General features: G+C 40.4%; 1 protein-coding gene across 6 annotated transcripts in view; it reads right to left on the reverse strand.

Moving 5' to 3' along the window:
* Positions 1-15,796, reverse strand: part of NR3C2 (nuclear receptor subfamily 3 group C member 2) — a 191,875-nt gene that overhangs the window by 23,770 nt on the left and 152,309 nt on the right. For 5 of the 6 annotated variants that reach the window (XM_040064075.2, XM_040064077.2, XM_058420605.1 and 2 more), the window contains 2 exons: positions 7,677-8,015; positions 7,101-7,245 (listed from right to left, as the gene is read on the reverse strand). In XM_040064075.2, the coding sequence (XP_039920009.1) occupies positions 7,101-7,245; positions 7,677-8,015 (484 nt within the window). Of the gene's footprint in view, positions 1-7,096; positions 7,246-7,676; positions 8,016-15,796 lie in introns of those variants that run through there. The other variant, XM_058420606.1, reaches the window with a different exon arrangement.

The raw sequence follows: 15,796 nt of genomic DNA on the forward strand, positions 1-15,796 counted from the left end.
TACAGGTATGACAGTAGCTTTCCAAAATTTCGGGTTTTTTGTCTGCACCACTGTGGGATGGGTATGTAACAAAATCCCTTTATGTACTTCTCTGGATGGGAATGGAGCCGCACTTTATGAAAAAGTAAATAGCAGCAACAATGTATATAAAAAATTAACTGACGAAGAGATTCACTTCCTACTGCACTGACACTTTGCATGAATTCAGTATTCCTCACCAAAATAATACATGTAAGCAAAAACCATGCAGGGAGGATCACCAAGGAGCACTTGCTGACCTTTTAACAAGACCAGCAACTGCACACACAATTTATCAGCAGAAATGAACACTGGCAACTTTTAACAACTCTGGCTGTGGCAATATTAATTAAAAATGAGGGATTTGGAGACTGCCAGATGACAGAGCTTACAAAAATGTACCTAAATTTAGAAACTACAGGATTAACGGATTGCAAGGGAAGACAAAAGGGTTAACAGCCATCATCTTGCCAAACGCAAAAGTGAAAAAGTAATCATTTAAACAATGAGTGAAGTTCCTTATTGGCCTTATCACCATTCACAGGTGATCTAACTAATTATCCCCCAAAGCCCTGAGGTATATGAGGCTAAATAAATAAATTTAAAAATAAAAAAGTTTTTTTTAAAATATTCAGCTTATTTTATTATGTTTACCTTCCTGCTGTTACCATAGAAATCAGAACACCAGGAAGACTTACAAGCTTCAATACTGAAAGGGCACAAGAAAGGCTGCTGCATCCTTGCACTGCCTTACACAACACCAAATCCTAGTGGCCCCAGCTTCCACATGCAGAGTATGAGGGGGTTTAGGAACATAATGAAAATGTTATTTACTGAGAAAATGTACACAATTATTAAATGCAGATTTTTAATACAATCTCAGGTGTTTCAGTTGAGCTACACCAAAATTCTTAATTTAATTTTACTGCTTTCCTCAACGTTACAAAATCCTCTGCCCATCAACATCCCGTGACAACACTAGCACAGAAACTTCCTAGAAATCCCCTTGTACTGAAGCTGTTTTTCCTGCCCCTCTCTACCTCATTTGCTTTACCTCAACTGTCTCATTTGAAAAATGTATTCTCTATTGTTCATCTATTGCCAACATCAACCTTCTAAATTCAAACACTTCACGCTTGGGTCAACTACCAAAGATATAGCACAAGAGATGCTTGCAATAGTCCACTTTTTTATTTTACTGGAAGCAAAATCTTATGCTTTACAGGATCTGTCAATTAGTAAGCTGTGTTAATTACATACATAGCATGTATTTTAAAAAAATTAAACATAAATCCATCAGTATATTCTGCTCTTACCATTTTGTACATAATATTAAGTAAAGTGGAGTCTCTATTGAAGTGTTTTTACTGTAAAGACTGAGCTGCATATGATCTAATCCAATAATTTCAGAGATGGAAAAACAACATAACTGATCTCAAAGGTTGTGAAAGCCGGCCCCAGTTTTAAACTCATTTTTTTGAGTTCAATAATTTTGGGTACCTCATACAACGCCCAGTGCTGGTTTTCACTAGGCAAACCCTCAAGTCCTTGACTAGGGTAAAATACCAACAACAGCACAAAGTGCAGTGGCCAGAAAATTCAGAACCTGCACACTTCTGCACCTGTGATTTATTCTTTCTGCCGCAGATGACAAACCGAGAAAAATCAAAGGAGCAAGAAAACACACAGCACATTAGTCATGCAGTGCATTTGCAAAATACTGATGAAATATTGATGCTGTACTTTAACGTACTAAAGAGTCTCCACACAGTGCGTCTCAGCATCACTGAACTCTTTCAGTATCCCACATCACTGCTATTTTACAGCCAGGTAAGGCTGGAATGGTAAATACGGCAATTTGGGTAGATTTGCTAAAAATAGGAAATGATTTTGAAATCTTCAGCCTTTTCAGAAGTCCCTGCAGATTCAGAAATCTACAGAGAGACCATGTTAAACCTAAGAGCAAAAAAATAAATCAAGACCTGTGGGGGAATTCCAGGGTTGGGCCATCCCTCTGGGGCTTTTATTCCAGCACAAACCATTCTATGGAGGAGGAGCATGGCTTGAGTTTCAATATTCATCATCAATGCCATCAGCTGTGGTTTTGCCTTAAGGAGAAACAAGAAGCCACCATGCATCTTCTTCAGGGGAAGGAATGGACAAGCAGTAGAGCTTGCCATGAGGGCTGCAGTTTCTGGCTTCCAGATGGGAGGAGGAGATGTGCTGGGAGCACGAGCCACGGCCCCAAAGGCAGCCCATGTCCCACCGCTCCCACTGGTTTCCCACGTTGTGTGAGTGAGGATCCCTGCCATTCCATGTCTTGGCTCCTGCTGGGTTTCTGTTGGCAGTGCTGCACTTGTAAATGCTTTTTATTCCTTCCTGAGCCTCTGAAAGGTTGCCAGCCAATGCCCTGACTTAATGGATGGGTGGAAGCAGATACCTGGGATGTTGTCACCAGTAGCCGGCGGGACAGCAACTGCCTGAGCCCGTTAAAACCTGAGCAAAACGGAGCATCCCTTGCCTTCCTCTGGAATTTAGGCATCTGACTTCTGCACTGCAAAGACAGAAACTCCTACTTTTGAAAGGCAGGGCTCATTTCTTGCAGACGTGAATTGTTACACCACCTCTCTCCAAAAATATTGAGGACTTTTCCCCCAAAAGGGCGCAGCCAGGGAAAGAGTCATTTTAGCCATTAGTTCTATGATTAATTCATCCAGTAAGGGAAAGAGCGATGGAAGATGCAACTAACTACCTTACCTTCCAGAACCATGTCTTAGAAATCCCACTTTAAGCTGCTCCCTGTAGTAAAGAGTACTTTGCACAGCTTCAGCCAGAGTCCCTGAAAATAGGCTGGTGTTACAAACCATGGGGTTTTGTACATACCTTGCTTTGTTCTTGCACCCATTCCAGCCAGCACTGCTTGGTTTTCTGCTTTCAATTGTGGATGATTTTACCCATTTAATGCTCTTGACTTAGATTATGCACACATGTGCCTGCCTCAGGTTGAATTAGATTAGAAAATTTCAGCTAAAGTCTTTGGTTAAATGTTAAAGACAAATTTTCTCCCTCCCTTGAGTTAAATAGACTGTTTTTTATTTTCTTTTTCCTTGCAGGATTTCTGTCACTTTTGCAGTAGGGACCTGAAAAGTCTCAGAGCTTAGGGTTTGAATTAGGGACAGTCTTTTGCCATTTCTTAAGAAAATCTTCCCCATTAATATCTCTGATCTCCCAAATCCCTAGATCCATTCAAGGTAAGGCTTCCTCAATGACAACAAATGACGAAAAACCTCCAAGAGTCTCTCATTACATAATCCTTACATCTCATCCAACCTGATCAAAGGAGACAGGTAGGAAAAATATTAGGGGATAGCATAACTTAAGGATTTTGTGAAGTATACAGTCTTCAAAGCATGTACCCAAAGAGCTTAAACTATTATTCTGCAGACCACCTTAATTTTGGAATTTTGCAACTTCTTGAATTTGAGTTTGCACAGCCTACAAACATAGCTACAATACCTTTTGAGTGTTATCCTATATGCAGCAGCCATCCTTAAAGAGTGTTTATCGTCAACTGAAATTATGTGGTGTCATGTGTATAACAGTCTTCTAAAGACTTACTGTGGATTAAAATCAAAGCTGTATCTACAGAATATTAATTTTGATCAGAGCTACTACGTTACAAAAGAAATGGATTAAAAATTTGCACGTGCCGTAACTTACACAAACACAACACAAAACACTTTATTTTATGCCTCTTTCCAGGCTGTTTTTGAGGCATTTCTGTCACAGGCTGAGCAGCCATTTTCTTATCCCTCAGTTAAAATCTTCATGTTCAGCTAAGTCCAATTAAATCAATGGAATATATGCCTGAACCAGAAAGACAAACAGTACACTTAATTAGGTAGGTAGCATGACTAAATGAAGGCAGACAAATATTTCCAGTCTTCCACAAGTCTAACAGGAAATCAAACCACATATGAGCAGGGAGGCATTTTGCACTGTATTTATACAATCAAAGTTCCATTTAACAGCTACTAACAACACGGATCCTCATTTGTTATTGGCCTTGTTTACAGGCCTTCAGAGCAAGAAAGAAAACAAGATCATGTATCATGGCCCTCCAGAAACATTACAACTTCCTTTTATTCACAGTAGTTAAGAGTAAACGGAAAATTCATTTAGCGTAAAACAAAGCCACATAATTTCACTAATGCCAACCTCTACTTTCACTCCTTTTCAACTGCTCATTGAAGAAAATGCTGAACCCTCTGGGGCACCAAGGGCCTGGTCAAGGGCATTTCTTATTTTTTCTTGTACAGAAGTGGGAAATGACCTCTCCAGACACAATATGAAGAAATACCAAGAAAATCTTGGCCAGGTGATAACAGAAATGTAACTCTCTCAAACCAGTAAAAGGAAAGGCATTGTAAAGCACCCCCTTTCATTCTGCATCAATTAATAAATGTCCTAAAATGCCAAGGGCAGTAAAACACTCAAAGTTTTACCAAGTAAACCTCAGGGAGGTCTAATAAACCCTGTGGCACAGAAACAAAGGCCAGTGCTTATAATTACACAGCACATTTCCAAGTTCATGGTAGTCAAAAAGTAAAGGTAAGAATAGCCTTCAGCAATTTCAGAGCAAAGCTCCAAAGCACTTCATGAACAGGAATACGTATTGTATTTCATATTACGGGAATGGTTTCTACACTGAACTGTATTGGCCAGCTTGCACAATTCCACTAACTAATCTCTGGCTTTACCTACAAACTGGGAAAAGCACTGAATTTCTTAACTTAGAATCATAAAACAGTAGCTCGGGAGGGACCTCTGGAGGTCTCAAGTGCAACCCCCTGCTCCCTGCAGAGCTAATTCTGACACTGGAGCAGGCTGCTTGGGGCTTTGCCCAGTGAAGGCCTGGACATCATCTGGGACCGAGACTCCAAGGTCTCTCCGGGCACCTGCTCGGCTGATTCACCATCTTCTTCAGAAATGTCTTCTGCTGCTGCCCAGGAGGCAGTGTGCTGTTCCAAACTTGGGATCACAAACTCTCATTCTTCCCCTGAGCACCTCCACGAAGAGCCAGACTGCACCTTTTCTACAACTCATTAGGAAGCTGAAGGGTACAATTAAATCCGGAGTGATCCATCAGGTCCCTCACTGTCCCAATCAGCCTTGGCCAACCTCCACTGGCTTTCTGCAGTTTCTCAACAACTTTACTTTGCCAGAGAGCCCTAAACTTGGACTTCAAATGCCACCTCAACCACCATCCCAAGTGGCAACATGAGAAACTGGGAACAAATGCCTGCCGTGATGCCCAGTGTGTATGAAACACAAAAGAAAACCCTTCCCATTCCAGAGGTGTGCCCATTACTGTTTCAGAGGGAACACTGAACATCCTACTCTCTTACCTCCAAGGAAATTTCTTGCCCTGATTACTTCAAAAGGCCCTGCCACCCTCTCATAACTCCATATATATTTCTTTTTTTCCTCTCTTTATAAGCAATCACCTTCTCTCTGCACTGAGTATATTGCCAAATACACAGGAGACCAGACCACTATGTCAATTACAAATCTGGTTTGGGATGCTTTAATTTTGCACCTCTTTTTCCAAATGGATCCCTGCCTCAACCTCAGTATAACTCTACTGGCACCTATCTTCAGGGCTTGCAGCATAAAACCCACAACTGATTTCAAATTCTCGAAGTTGCTTCTAAGCTGCAGTATAACAAGAGCAAGCAATGCACACATTTTTATTTGCAAGCAGGATTGATTTCTCTGTCCAATAAATTCTGACCCCCTGACTGACTTTCTTGAGATGAGGGAAAGCTGCTTCTGTGTTTCAACTTTTAGTCTACATTCCCCCAGGAGAACTAAACTCTTCAAAGTTCACATTTTCACTTAGCTCTAGCTACAGATACCTTTTGGTTTTTTTTTTGTTTGTTTTTTTTTTTTTTTTTTGTTTTTTTTTTTTCCTGTGGCAATTCTCTAATGCTCAACTCATAATGGAGGTGCTTTCAACAAGGAAAATGGCTGACACTACATTTTCGGACACATGCAGTAAATCACCAATTCCTCTTCTTAAAAAAACAAAACAAAACAAACCCAAACCAAACAATCCTTATTTGATATTGCTCACTGCTTTGGGACCTATCTCATACTCATTAATTATTTAGGGATGCCTAAATCAAAGACAGACTATTAAGACAGACAGCGACAAAGCATCTTTTCCGAGAAAAAGACTTCAGAATGCATCAGGAGATTAAGTGGTAAGTTTTTTTATTTGTTAATTCTTTTCCTGGTTTTTTTTCCCCCCAGTGCACCCATATCCTATTGATTATGTCTCCTTTTTACCTCTAGGAAAAAAAAAAACCAAAACCCAACCTTCTGGAATAAGCAAATAATGCAAGCCCCGTTTGACTGCCTATGCATCCACTTAGATTTTTGACTTTACTGTCTTGTAATAAACACTAGGAGAATGGAACAGAAATTAAATTATAGTCATCAAAAGCAAAGCACTAAACACATACAAACATAAAATATGAAGGAAAACATACTCAGATGGAATGGTTGATCCTTCTTTTTGTCTGAATGCATCGTAAAAGAAGTTATGTTTCATTACTGAAAAAACATTTTGGCTTCTTTCACGGTTGCAAAGAAGGGTAATTAAGACTGTCAAGAAAACACATTGAACAGCTGTATATTGTTAACAAAAGCACCATTATATGACTGCTCTGAAAAACCCCAGTAATTTAAACAGTCACATTTCCTAGAAGTTGGATATTTTTCCGAGCTCCAGTAGATACCAAAAAATGTTCTTTTCTATAAATCGCGGTTGTGTATCAGTCACATTTCAAACCAGTGGGATGGTCCCAGTCTGAGAACACATCCCCATACATAAGGAGAAGTGGACAGCAGTAATCAAAGTTTTGGCAATAGAAATGTGAGTCATTGACAAAAACTAAAACTTCAGCTGCTTTTTAAGCCAGAATTAGCTGAAACTTTCTTAGAGTATGCCTGAAAAACCAAATAAAGACAGCAATCCTTCCAGCCTGTACTGAAAAGGGCCATTAAGGAATACTTACTCATCGAAGATCAGGTCTGGAGCAAAATAGAGGAACTGGCTGTTTGTATGTTTGTACGACCTCCAACTCAAGGCAAACGATGACAGACACATCCATGAATACTGAATTAAAGTAATTTGGTCCTCGAGAGGCAAGTTTCTAAATCCTAGAGATCAAACCAGAAAATACCCATGAACTACCAGGGCTGGTCAAGCCATCACCAAACACATTGCTTACTACTTTTCCAGTATTCACAAACAAGAACAACACTCCCACTTTGAAAAAAGTAAAACCGTAATTTTTCATTCCAGTGGCAAAATACATTTACTTCTTAAGAGGTTACTACTGAAAATGAAAGCTTTTTAAATATCAACCACAGGCATATGAAACAAACATTACATAAAATAAGAAAAAAACCCCCAACTATCTTCTCTCAGAAGAGATAGGTCTCTCTCACTTCTCATCTCACACCCCCCCAGAGTTGCCAGTTTTCTCAACACAGTCCATGGATTAAAGATGCAATTTGTCAAGCCAAATAGTTCTTTGAGCTAAAAGAACCAGTCAAGTGACATCTCAGCAGATGACTCATGGTCCTACCTGGAAGTATCTTTGCCCACTTCACCACCTGGATCATCTGCTTGCCGGCTAGGCGGTTTAAGGTGGAAAGCAGGTACTCCGCTGTGTCTGGCTTCGAGCTGTCGTATCCTGCGTACACGATCTCCGGCTCAATGCTTTCAAGGATCTTTACAGGAGAGGGGGTAAGTGCTGGTGAGATAGCAGACATGTGGGGGACAAGTGCAGTGTTGACAGAGGGCTCGGTCACGGGCGCGATGTACGTCGTCCCTTCCTCGGGGCTCTGCGGGGGTGGCTGCTGCCGCTGCTGGGGCTGCTCCTCATGCATCCCTTTCAATTTCCCCAACTTTTTGGACTTCCGGGCTGTGAGGATGAGCAACGTGAGAACCAAGTCAGTACAGAAAGCCAGCAAAACCTTCGTTCTTTACACAGGAAACAAAAGCCAAAGTATAATCTTGAAGTTCTTAAGTGAAACAGGCACAGGACCTTAAGAAATACCTCACTGCCTGCAGCATTGTCACACTGGGAAAAGGAACAAAAGCCACCTCTAAGCTCATTTTCACTGCTTTACTGGATGTTTTTATATGTGACAGAACATCCAGTATCTGCTTCCATACAGACATGCATAAAGCATCCCAGTTACTGTGGTCGGTGCCAACTAAACATTTCAGAACTGTAACCACTTAGCACCTACAGGATGGCAATTCATGTTCTCCACTGCATTGGCCATCAAAAGAAATCTGCACACTATTAGTAGACCCAGAGCCCTCCTAAGCCTTTGCCTCAACTTGAAATGTAGTCAATCCATTTTGAACAGCCCAAGTTAGTCAAGCCCCTTTGCTTTTGCTGCTTTGATACGTCCGTAACAGCACCTTTCTCTTGAGTAATTCTGAAATTATGCTTAAAACTTTATCCACTTAAAGAAGAAAGACTTGAACCTCATGTAACACCTTTCTCACTGCTATCAACATGTCTCTGATGATTTGCCTTCCCTTTTCTTTTAATTTGCTTTTTTTCTCTCTTTAATTCTACCCGCCCTACTTTTCTTTACTAAGCACTCTTAGAAGGCAGCAACACTTATGGTGCTTCAACGCCTTGAAGAGAGGCCAGCCATTCCCTGTGGGTTGCGTTCCCAACTTTGCCATAGTGTGAGGAAAGAATTGGAATTGAAAATCAACACAATTCTGTTAAAAAAAACACACACGAAGAACCAAACCAAAAGCCCATCATCACATTTTTTGCAATAGGAAAACTTAACAAAAAGTCTTTAACATCAATAAATAATGAACTACATTTAGGTGTTCAGAGATCTTTCAGAGTAACTTCTCTCAAACAAAGTCTTTCTTATCTATTTGGACACAGCTAAAACCCTTGTCTGGACTTTTATCTTCCTGTCTCTTGATTCTTACAACATCCCTTTTACTGTCATCAGGAAACACAAGCCTATCTCACTCCCACTTGGAATACTACTGCAAATAGCCCCTTCCTAGTCCATATCCTTTCCCAAGTTTACCTCCTCAAGTTTTTTCCCACCATCCATTCCTCTCCCCTATCTTTCCTCAAATATAACCCCTTTTCTGCAGTTCCAGGATCCTTTCTGGACAGCTTCCACTTCTCCAAAATGTTCACTTCCACTCCAGCTCAGCACGCCACGCCACTGCCTCCTGGGATGCTTTCAAAGCTTGCTTTGTGCGCTTGTTCCTGCCCCTCTTATTTACGATGCAGAAAACTGCCCAATGAGACCCACAAAACCACCTCATTACTCTTCTACAAACTAATGTTTTAAGAAACCCCCCTGAACGGCAGAGATGCTGCTGCCCTCAGACCATTTCTGGTGACAGCAGCCATTAATGTTTTGCTGTTTCCTTGAGGCTGCCTGCCCAGAGCCAGCGGCTGGGAATGAGCGAGGCAGGATACAGACGCCCAGGGTCCAGGACAATGAACACCCAAATGCAACAATAGCCTGTTGTTTTCAACACTTCCTTGCTGGGACAGTACCTTGAACTCAGAGGAGATGGTTCATCCCAAGACTCGAGGGAAAAAAATATTTATTAGGGCAAACATGAGGAACTGCTACAGAAAACAGTGATGTTACTACTCGTGCACAAGGTCTTGAGGGTGCCCAAAGAGATGCACCTTGACTATGGCATTCAAAAGAAACGGCAATTCAAAATAAAATTCACTGCTACTGCAGCACGTCCTGCACAGAGCAGGGAGTCCAATATTCCAATATCAGCTTGCAGTCGTTTCCATCACACCATGATGGATCTTCCTTGGTAGATTTCAGCACCAACAACCCTCAGGTAGTCTACAGAGAACTTCAGAGATCTTTAACTTTTATCACTTTCCTTTCTGAGAGTTGGAGGAAATTAGGTGAAGGAAATTAATTTCATTGATGCACCTACAGGTCTGTTTTCAAGAATTCCTTATTTCCTCCATGCCTGCAGACATACAAAGTGAGGGAAGTTGAATTTTTTTAATAAAACTACTGAATATGCAAATAAAAATGCACTGCACCTAATAAAATTTCAAGATATTTTGTTCAGCTAACCACATCCAATTAAAAACCTCCTAATTATGAAAAGCATTATCACAGGTTACATAGGAATAGCTGTCCATTTGAAGTTATAAGGAAGAAGTGAGACATGTATCTCTCAGCAAAGGTTTCACTGCATCTTGTTCTGTCTCAAGACACAGGAATTGTGAGAAGATCCCTCTAAAAGTCCATTCAAATCCTACTTCTTACTTTTCTATTATGATATTCTTAAAAAAGCTTATCCAAAAACCAACACAACCGAAGGAGATTTTCATACTCTGGTACATCAAGTTACATGGATGCAACATCCATTCTTCAAGATGTCATTTTCAACTCTAATACCCAAAAATCCATCTTACAAAGCAGCAGCTGACCATTTTGTTAAACAAACATTTTCCTCATTCTGCAAAATAAACCAGAGGGAGTCATAGGCAAAGCAGACAACCCTGGAAATTTCAGTCCTGAAAAGGAAATGAAAATGCAGTGGTTCCCCATGTGGTGCAGTTGCACCTACATGAGGAGGTCCTGGTAAAAAATCAATGTGAGCACTAAATACAGTTTACATTTATCTTAGAAAGGCAAAGCTGGACTTACAGATTTTTCAACAAAATAAATCCCAAAAGCAAGCTCAGCTGAATGTCTGATGAGTTAATAGAGCCACTGGACACTAAAAACAGAGTTTAAAAATAATCCTGAAGGAGTGGAGAGAGATTAGTGTTTGTTGCTGTTATTCATTAAATTTATCAGGCACTATTTTTTTTTCTGTTATCAAGACAGGACTAAAAATAAAGAACTCAACACATTTTTCATGTTTGCAGAGGCAAAAGAAAAGCATTTGAACAGTGACTATACCAGAATAAAAAAAGTGTTCGTTTACCAACTCCATCAAGTATCTTGCAGCACAGATAACTGAGCACATATTTAACACATAAGTTTGTATGTTCTATTCCCCAAGAGTTCTTTATTAAAAGAAAAAAAAAATAACATTCTTCCAGATATAAAACTGGCATAGAAATGTGTTTTAGTTTCATTTTCTTCCATTATAATGCCTTTAAAATGAAGCTGAGAAAAACATTACTGCTTGACAGTCATGTTTACAGTGAAGAAAACTGTATTTTTCATTTGGCTCCATGCCAGTGCTGTAGCTCAACTGGCTTGGTAACTCCCACAGAAACCAACAAGTAAAGATTAAATACAAACTGAGCAGTACACACTCTGAGTCGCTCTTTAAAAGCTGTTTTTCACATTTGCTCTCTCACTCGAGTACTAACTACAAAACCAACTAAGCCACCTCAAATGAAGAGTAAAAGCCGTGCCCATCAGGATTACCCCCTGAAAATGCTCAAGAAATCCCTGGCTCTCCGCACTGACCAGGGGATGGAGGAAGCATGGGGCATTTCAAGTGACAAAGCTGATGTCTGAAGCCTGTCTGGGGTTAGGACAAGAGTTTCATCCAAATAAATGGCTGTGTAGCAGTGACTGCAGGACCTCTTGCCCTCCTGTTCAGTGTTACTGCGGCCAGAACATCATATTATAATTCTCCTATTTTTCAATCACTTGAGACAGAACAGTAGGTGAAGAAAAAAAAAACAACAGAGAAAGTCACCACAGATTTACATGAGGTTAAAATCTCAAATATCTGTCATGTGTCATGGCTTTTGCTGAATATTTTAGGTGGTCTTTAAGCTCCAATTAAAAAAAAAAAAAAAAAAAAAAAAAAAAGGTGAAACATTTGAAAAGTCACAAGCTTGGACTTTAAAAAGGCACTTCCCAACAACTATTCTCTGTAGCTATAGCAAGAAATAGTGGAACAAATAAGACGCAAGTCAGTTGGACAGCTGGTTCCTTTGTATTGACTTCTCACATGGAAGTCTCCTGTCCAGAAGCTGAAACAGGGATTCTGCCACCTCAGGACGGGAGTTTTTGTGCCATCTGTAAAATGCTGAATAGGTTTCTAGTCACCTGCAACAGGAAACATTACTCTAGGTCCAATAACAGGACATTTATCTGGATGTGGCACCATCGTAAAGTGGCTTTGGAATACAAATTAACGTGAACATCAGCTACAAATTATGGCATTCCTTAATTTTAAGGGTAAAGTTTGAGGGTTTAGGGTAGCCACAAGATAGGTAAACTACCACACTCTCTTTTTAAAAATATCATAGTAAACTTACACATGCTATACAAGTGAGGTCTACAGGGAGAAAATACATGTAGATTATATATATAATATACTCCCTTTGTGCCCAGGGAACACACACAAATTAAGTTATGGACTCTACACACCCAATCACTATTTTTCCTAGGCTCAAAATGAATAATTTTCATCGCATTACGGTAAAAAAATATGGGATCCAGAAACGTCAAAGAACAAAATGTTTTTAATAGTAGATAAACCCCATAAATATTATGATTTAATTCAGCAGATTTCTAAGAGAGTAGTGTCTTGTTTGTAGAATTGTACTAGCATTCAAATGTAGAAGATGAACCATGTAACACACTCTGCAGATTCATGCTCGCTTCCAGTGCTCCGAAAGAGAAAAAGTAAGCTAAATCTGAATTTTAGAAGATCAGCTGTAGTTCTATGTAGGGTGAATCACAAGCCTTGTGATGACAATCCCCTGGAATCTAAGTTTACTTTTTTTTCAAAGGCGATATTCAGAGCTTGCCTTGACATCCATCAGAAAATCATTTATTGTTTGTATACCTAAAGTCATGACTTTGACTACTAAGATCTTTATTTAATCACATCTTAAAGCTCCGCCAGAGCCAGGACTAAGCTGATCCTGACCCAACAGTTCTTTATTATATTCTATGCATATCTGAATCCACGGGGGATATCAGAAGCACATGATAAGGACATATGCTACCTCTAGTGTAAAGCAGAGAACTTCAGTGAAGGGAGAGGGTAAACCAGAATGGACACAGCAGAGGACAGAAAATGTGGTGGAGGTTTAAAAAAGATGCAAAGGAGAAGAGAAAGCAGCAATTGGAGTAAATACACAAAACATAAAAGACAAGGGGTGTGGGGGGAGGCAAATCACTATATGCACTTCAAATGAGGTATAATTTGGGATAATTTCTAAGCATGTGCTGTGCCACCAGTGGTCTAGGCAGCCTGAGGGTAGACAATATGCTGCAAAACAAACTCACTGTGGCCACCTCCAACAGTGCTGGCTCTGCACCCACGCCAGCGAACACCTGCATTTCAAACACTTGTGCTCCTCCATTCAGGTCCAGGGCCCGAGCTCCACACCTGAGCTACAACCACCACCTCCCCCCCAGCCTCCAGAGCTGCCAGCTTTCTCCCTTCCACCCTATGCCAAATGCTCGAGGGCTTCCCTGCACACCCTGCCACTGCCACCTGCCTCTGCTCTCCAAAAAACAACCTCCAGGACCTTGCTGTGCCACAGTTACCGAAAGTGCCAGTTCTCCCCTCGAGGCAGCTCTGACTCAAAGCAGGCTCTGCTCTGAGCCCTCACTCAGTGCCTCCACCTTTGTACAGATAAATGTTCCATCAAAATGCCACTTTTCCCTCCTCTGAATCTTTTCATCATGTTTGCCTGGTGACTTTGCTTCACTTACTTCAATGAGCTGACATCTGTTCTCATTAGCTATTTTACTGCTACCACAAATAGTGTTTACCCTTCCCCCAAATCTGTTGTATCTTGACATGAGAATTTTGAGCTATCTTGGTACAGACATTTTTTCACTTAGTTGTCTAGCACAATGGGAATGAGATATTGCCGAGAAATTTCTAGACAATAATACAGACTTCATATATACACACACATACATATGCTTGGGAATGCATGGAATTAAGTGAAAAGCAGTAATGCAAATGAGATCTTACAGCATTATACCATTTTCCCTACAAAGTGGACTCAGATACACTTCTTTTCTTCCAGAAACACAGAAGGACCCTAAATCTTCCATAAAACCCATTACATCCACTTTGGGAAGCAAAGATTTTCAGGTAGCTCCAGAAGAGGAAGAACCTCTGAACGTGGCTCCAAGTGTTAGAATCATAGAATATCCTAAGCTGGACGGAGCCCACCAGGATCCATGAATCCAACTCCTGTCGTGCCATGTGTGAGAGGAAGGATTAGGTACAAATTTGGGAGGAACACGGGCAAGCAGATGAGTCACTGCTTTAGCTGGAGAGACCAAGGGGAGGAAGCAAACGAAAAGCAACTACTGAAGCAGGGACAAGTTGTACAGGGACTTGAAAGAAGAGCACAAAATTACTTTATCATGTAAGACACACGGCCAAAAGGACTCGACTCTTGCAAAGCAGAGGCATTTCAAGGGGGATTTCTGTAGTGGCATTTGGGATATGCCAAAGAGACCCAGTGGTCTGTCTAAACATGCAAAGAAAGGAAGACTGCAGCTGGTGAAGAAGAAAACAAAGGTGCTAGCTTCACATGGCAAATTAAATTTTATAACTTGTTTCTGACAGCTGCATCCCAGAGGAGAGTAGAAAATGCTATCACTTGCTGTTGAGCCTGAGGAATCAGTAGTCTAATTAACAAAGCCAAGAAATTTTCCTAATTTCTCATCCTCCAGTGGCAGAAGGAAGTTTTTACTGGACAATAAGCTCCAATCCAATGATTGAATTCAGTAGAATGAAACAGAAGGCATAACTGAAACAACGACATATTCTGGCATAGCATTTACTAATTAATAAATAACACTTCAATCGGACATGAGTGGACAGATTAAAGACAAGGAGTAAACGTGCATGAAGTCTGACCTATGGAAATGCCACATTTTATCTGCCCTTGTTCAGACCCTGCAAAGAGCCAGGACCATCCATAAGTGCAATTCTTATTCCTGGTTTACATCTGGGTACCAAAAAGGGAGGTACAGCACAGATGGAAAGGAGGAGCTTCTGATGCACATTTTAATAGTAATTGCGTACTATCTGCATTATATTCACCTAGATGTATTTTGGTTTTTTATTCTAGTTGGATTTAAACTCCTAATAAAACAGACTGCAATAGGTAAATACTACTTTGGTTGCTTATAGAACAACCTCAGAAGTACTTGCATTTTGCTTTGTTTGAAACAGATTCTAATATATGATGCAGTGCAATGCTGCTGGAGGACAAGCCTGTAATGCACAGAAACAATATATCTGAAACAGTTTATCCTATTGCCTTGAGCAGGATCAAATGTACTTTGCCCAACTCAGTACGTTATTAATCTCCATTAAAGGGAATTCCATAGTATACCACATCTTCCTTCAACATCTAACCACTCAGTGTTCTCCTCTCCAATGCTGCACCATTTTTGTCAGCAGTAAAGTTGATTTCTCTCCATCATTCCCCCAGTGGCCATAAAGAACAATTTATCATTCCTGTCCTCTTTTACATCACTGCTTGAATTGAAAGACTGGTATCATGACCTTCTTAAAGCCTCTACTACACTAGCATCAAATGAGTTTCTTTGACGCTTTGTTTCTTTCTTCTTTTCCTAAGCATCTTATTATCCTTGTTCTTCCTTGGACAGTCTCTAATCTGTGTACACCTTTCTTCAGGCACATGATAAGAAATTTCAGGAAGGAAGATTCCATTTAGATCTTAAAGGAACCTTTCTAAATTTAAAG

This window comes from Hirundo rustica, chromosome 5 (genome assembly GCF_015227805.2).
Source record: "Hirundo rustica isolate bHirRus1 chromosome 5, bHirRus1.pri.v3, whole genome shotgun sequence".
Classification (NCBI taxonomy): domain Eukaryota; kingdom Metazoa; phylum Chordata; class Aves; order Passeriformes; family Hirundinidae; genus Hirundo; species Hirundo rustica.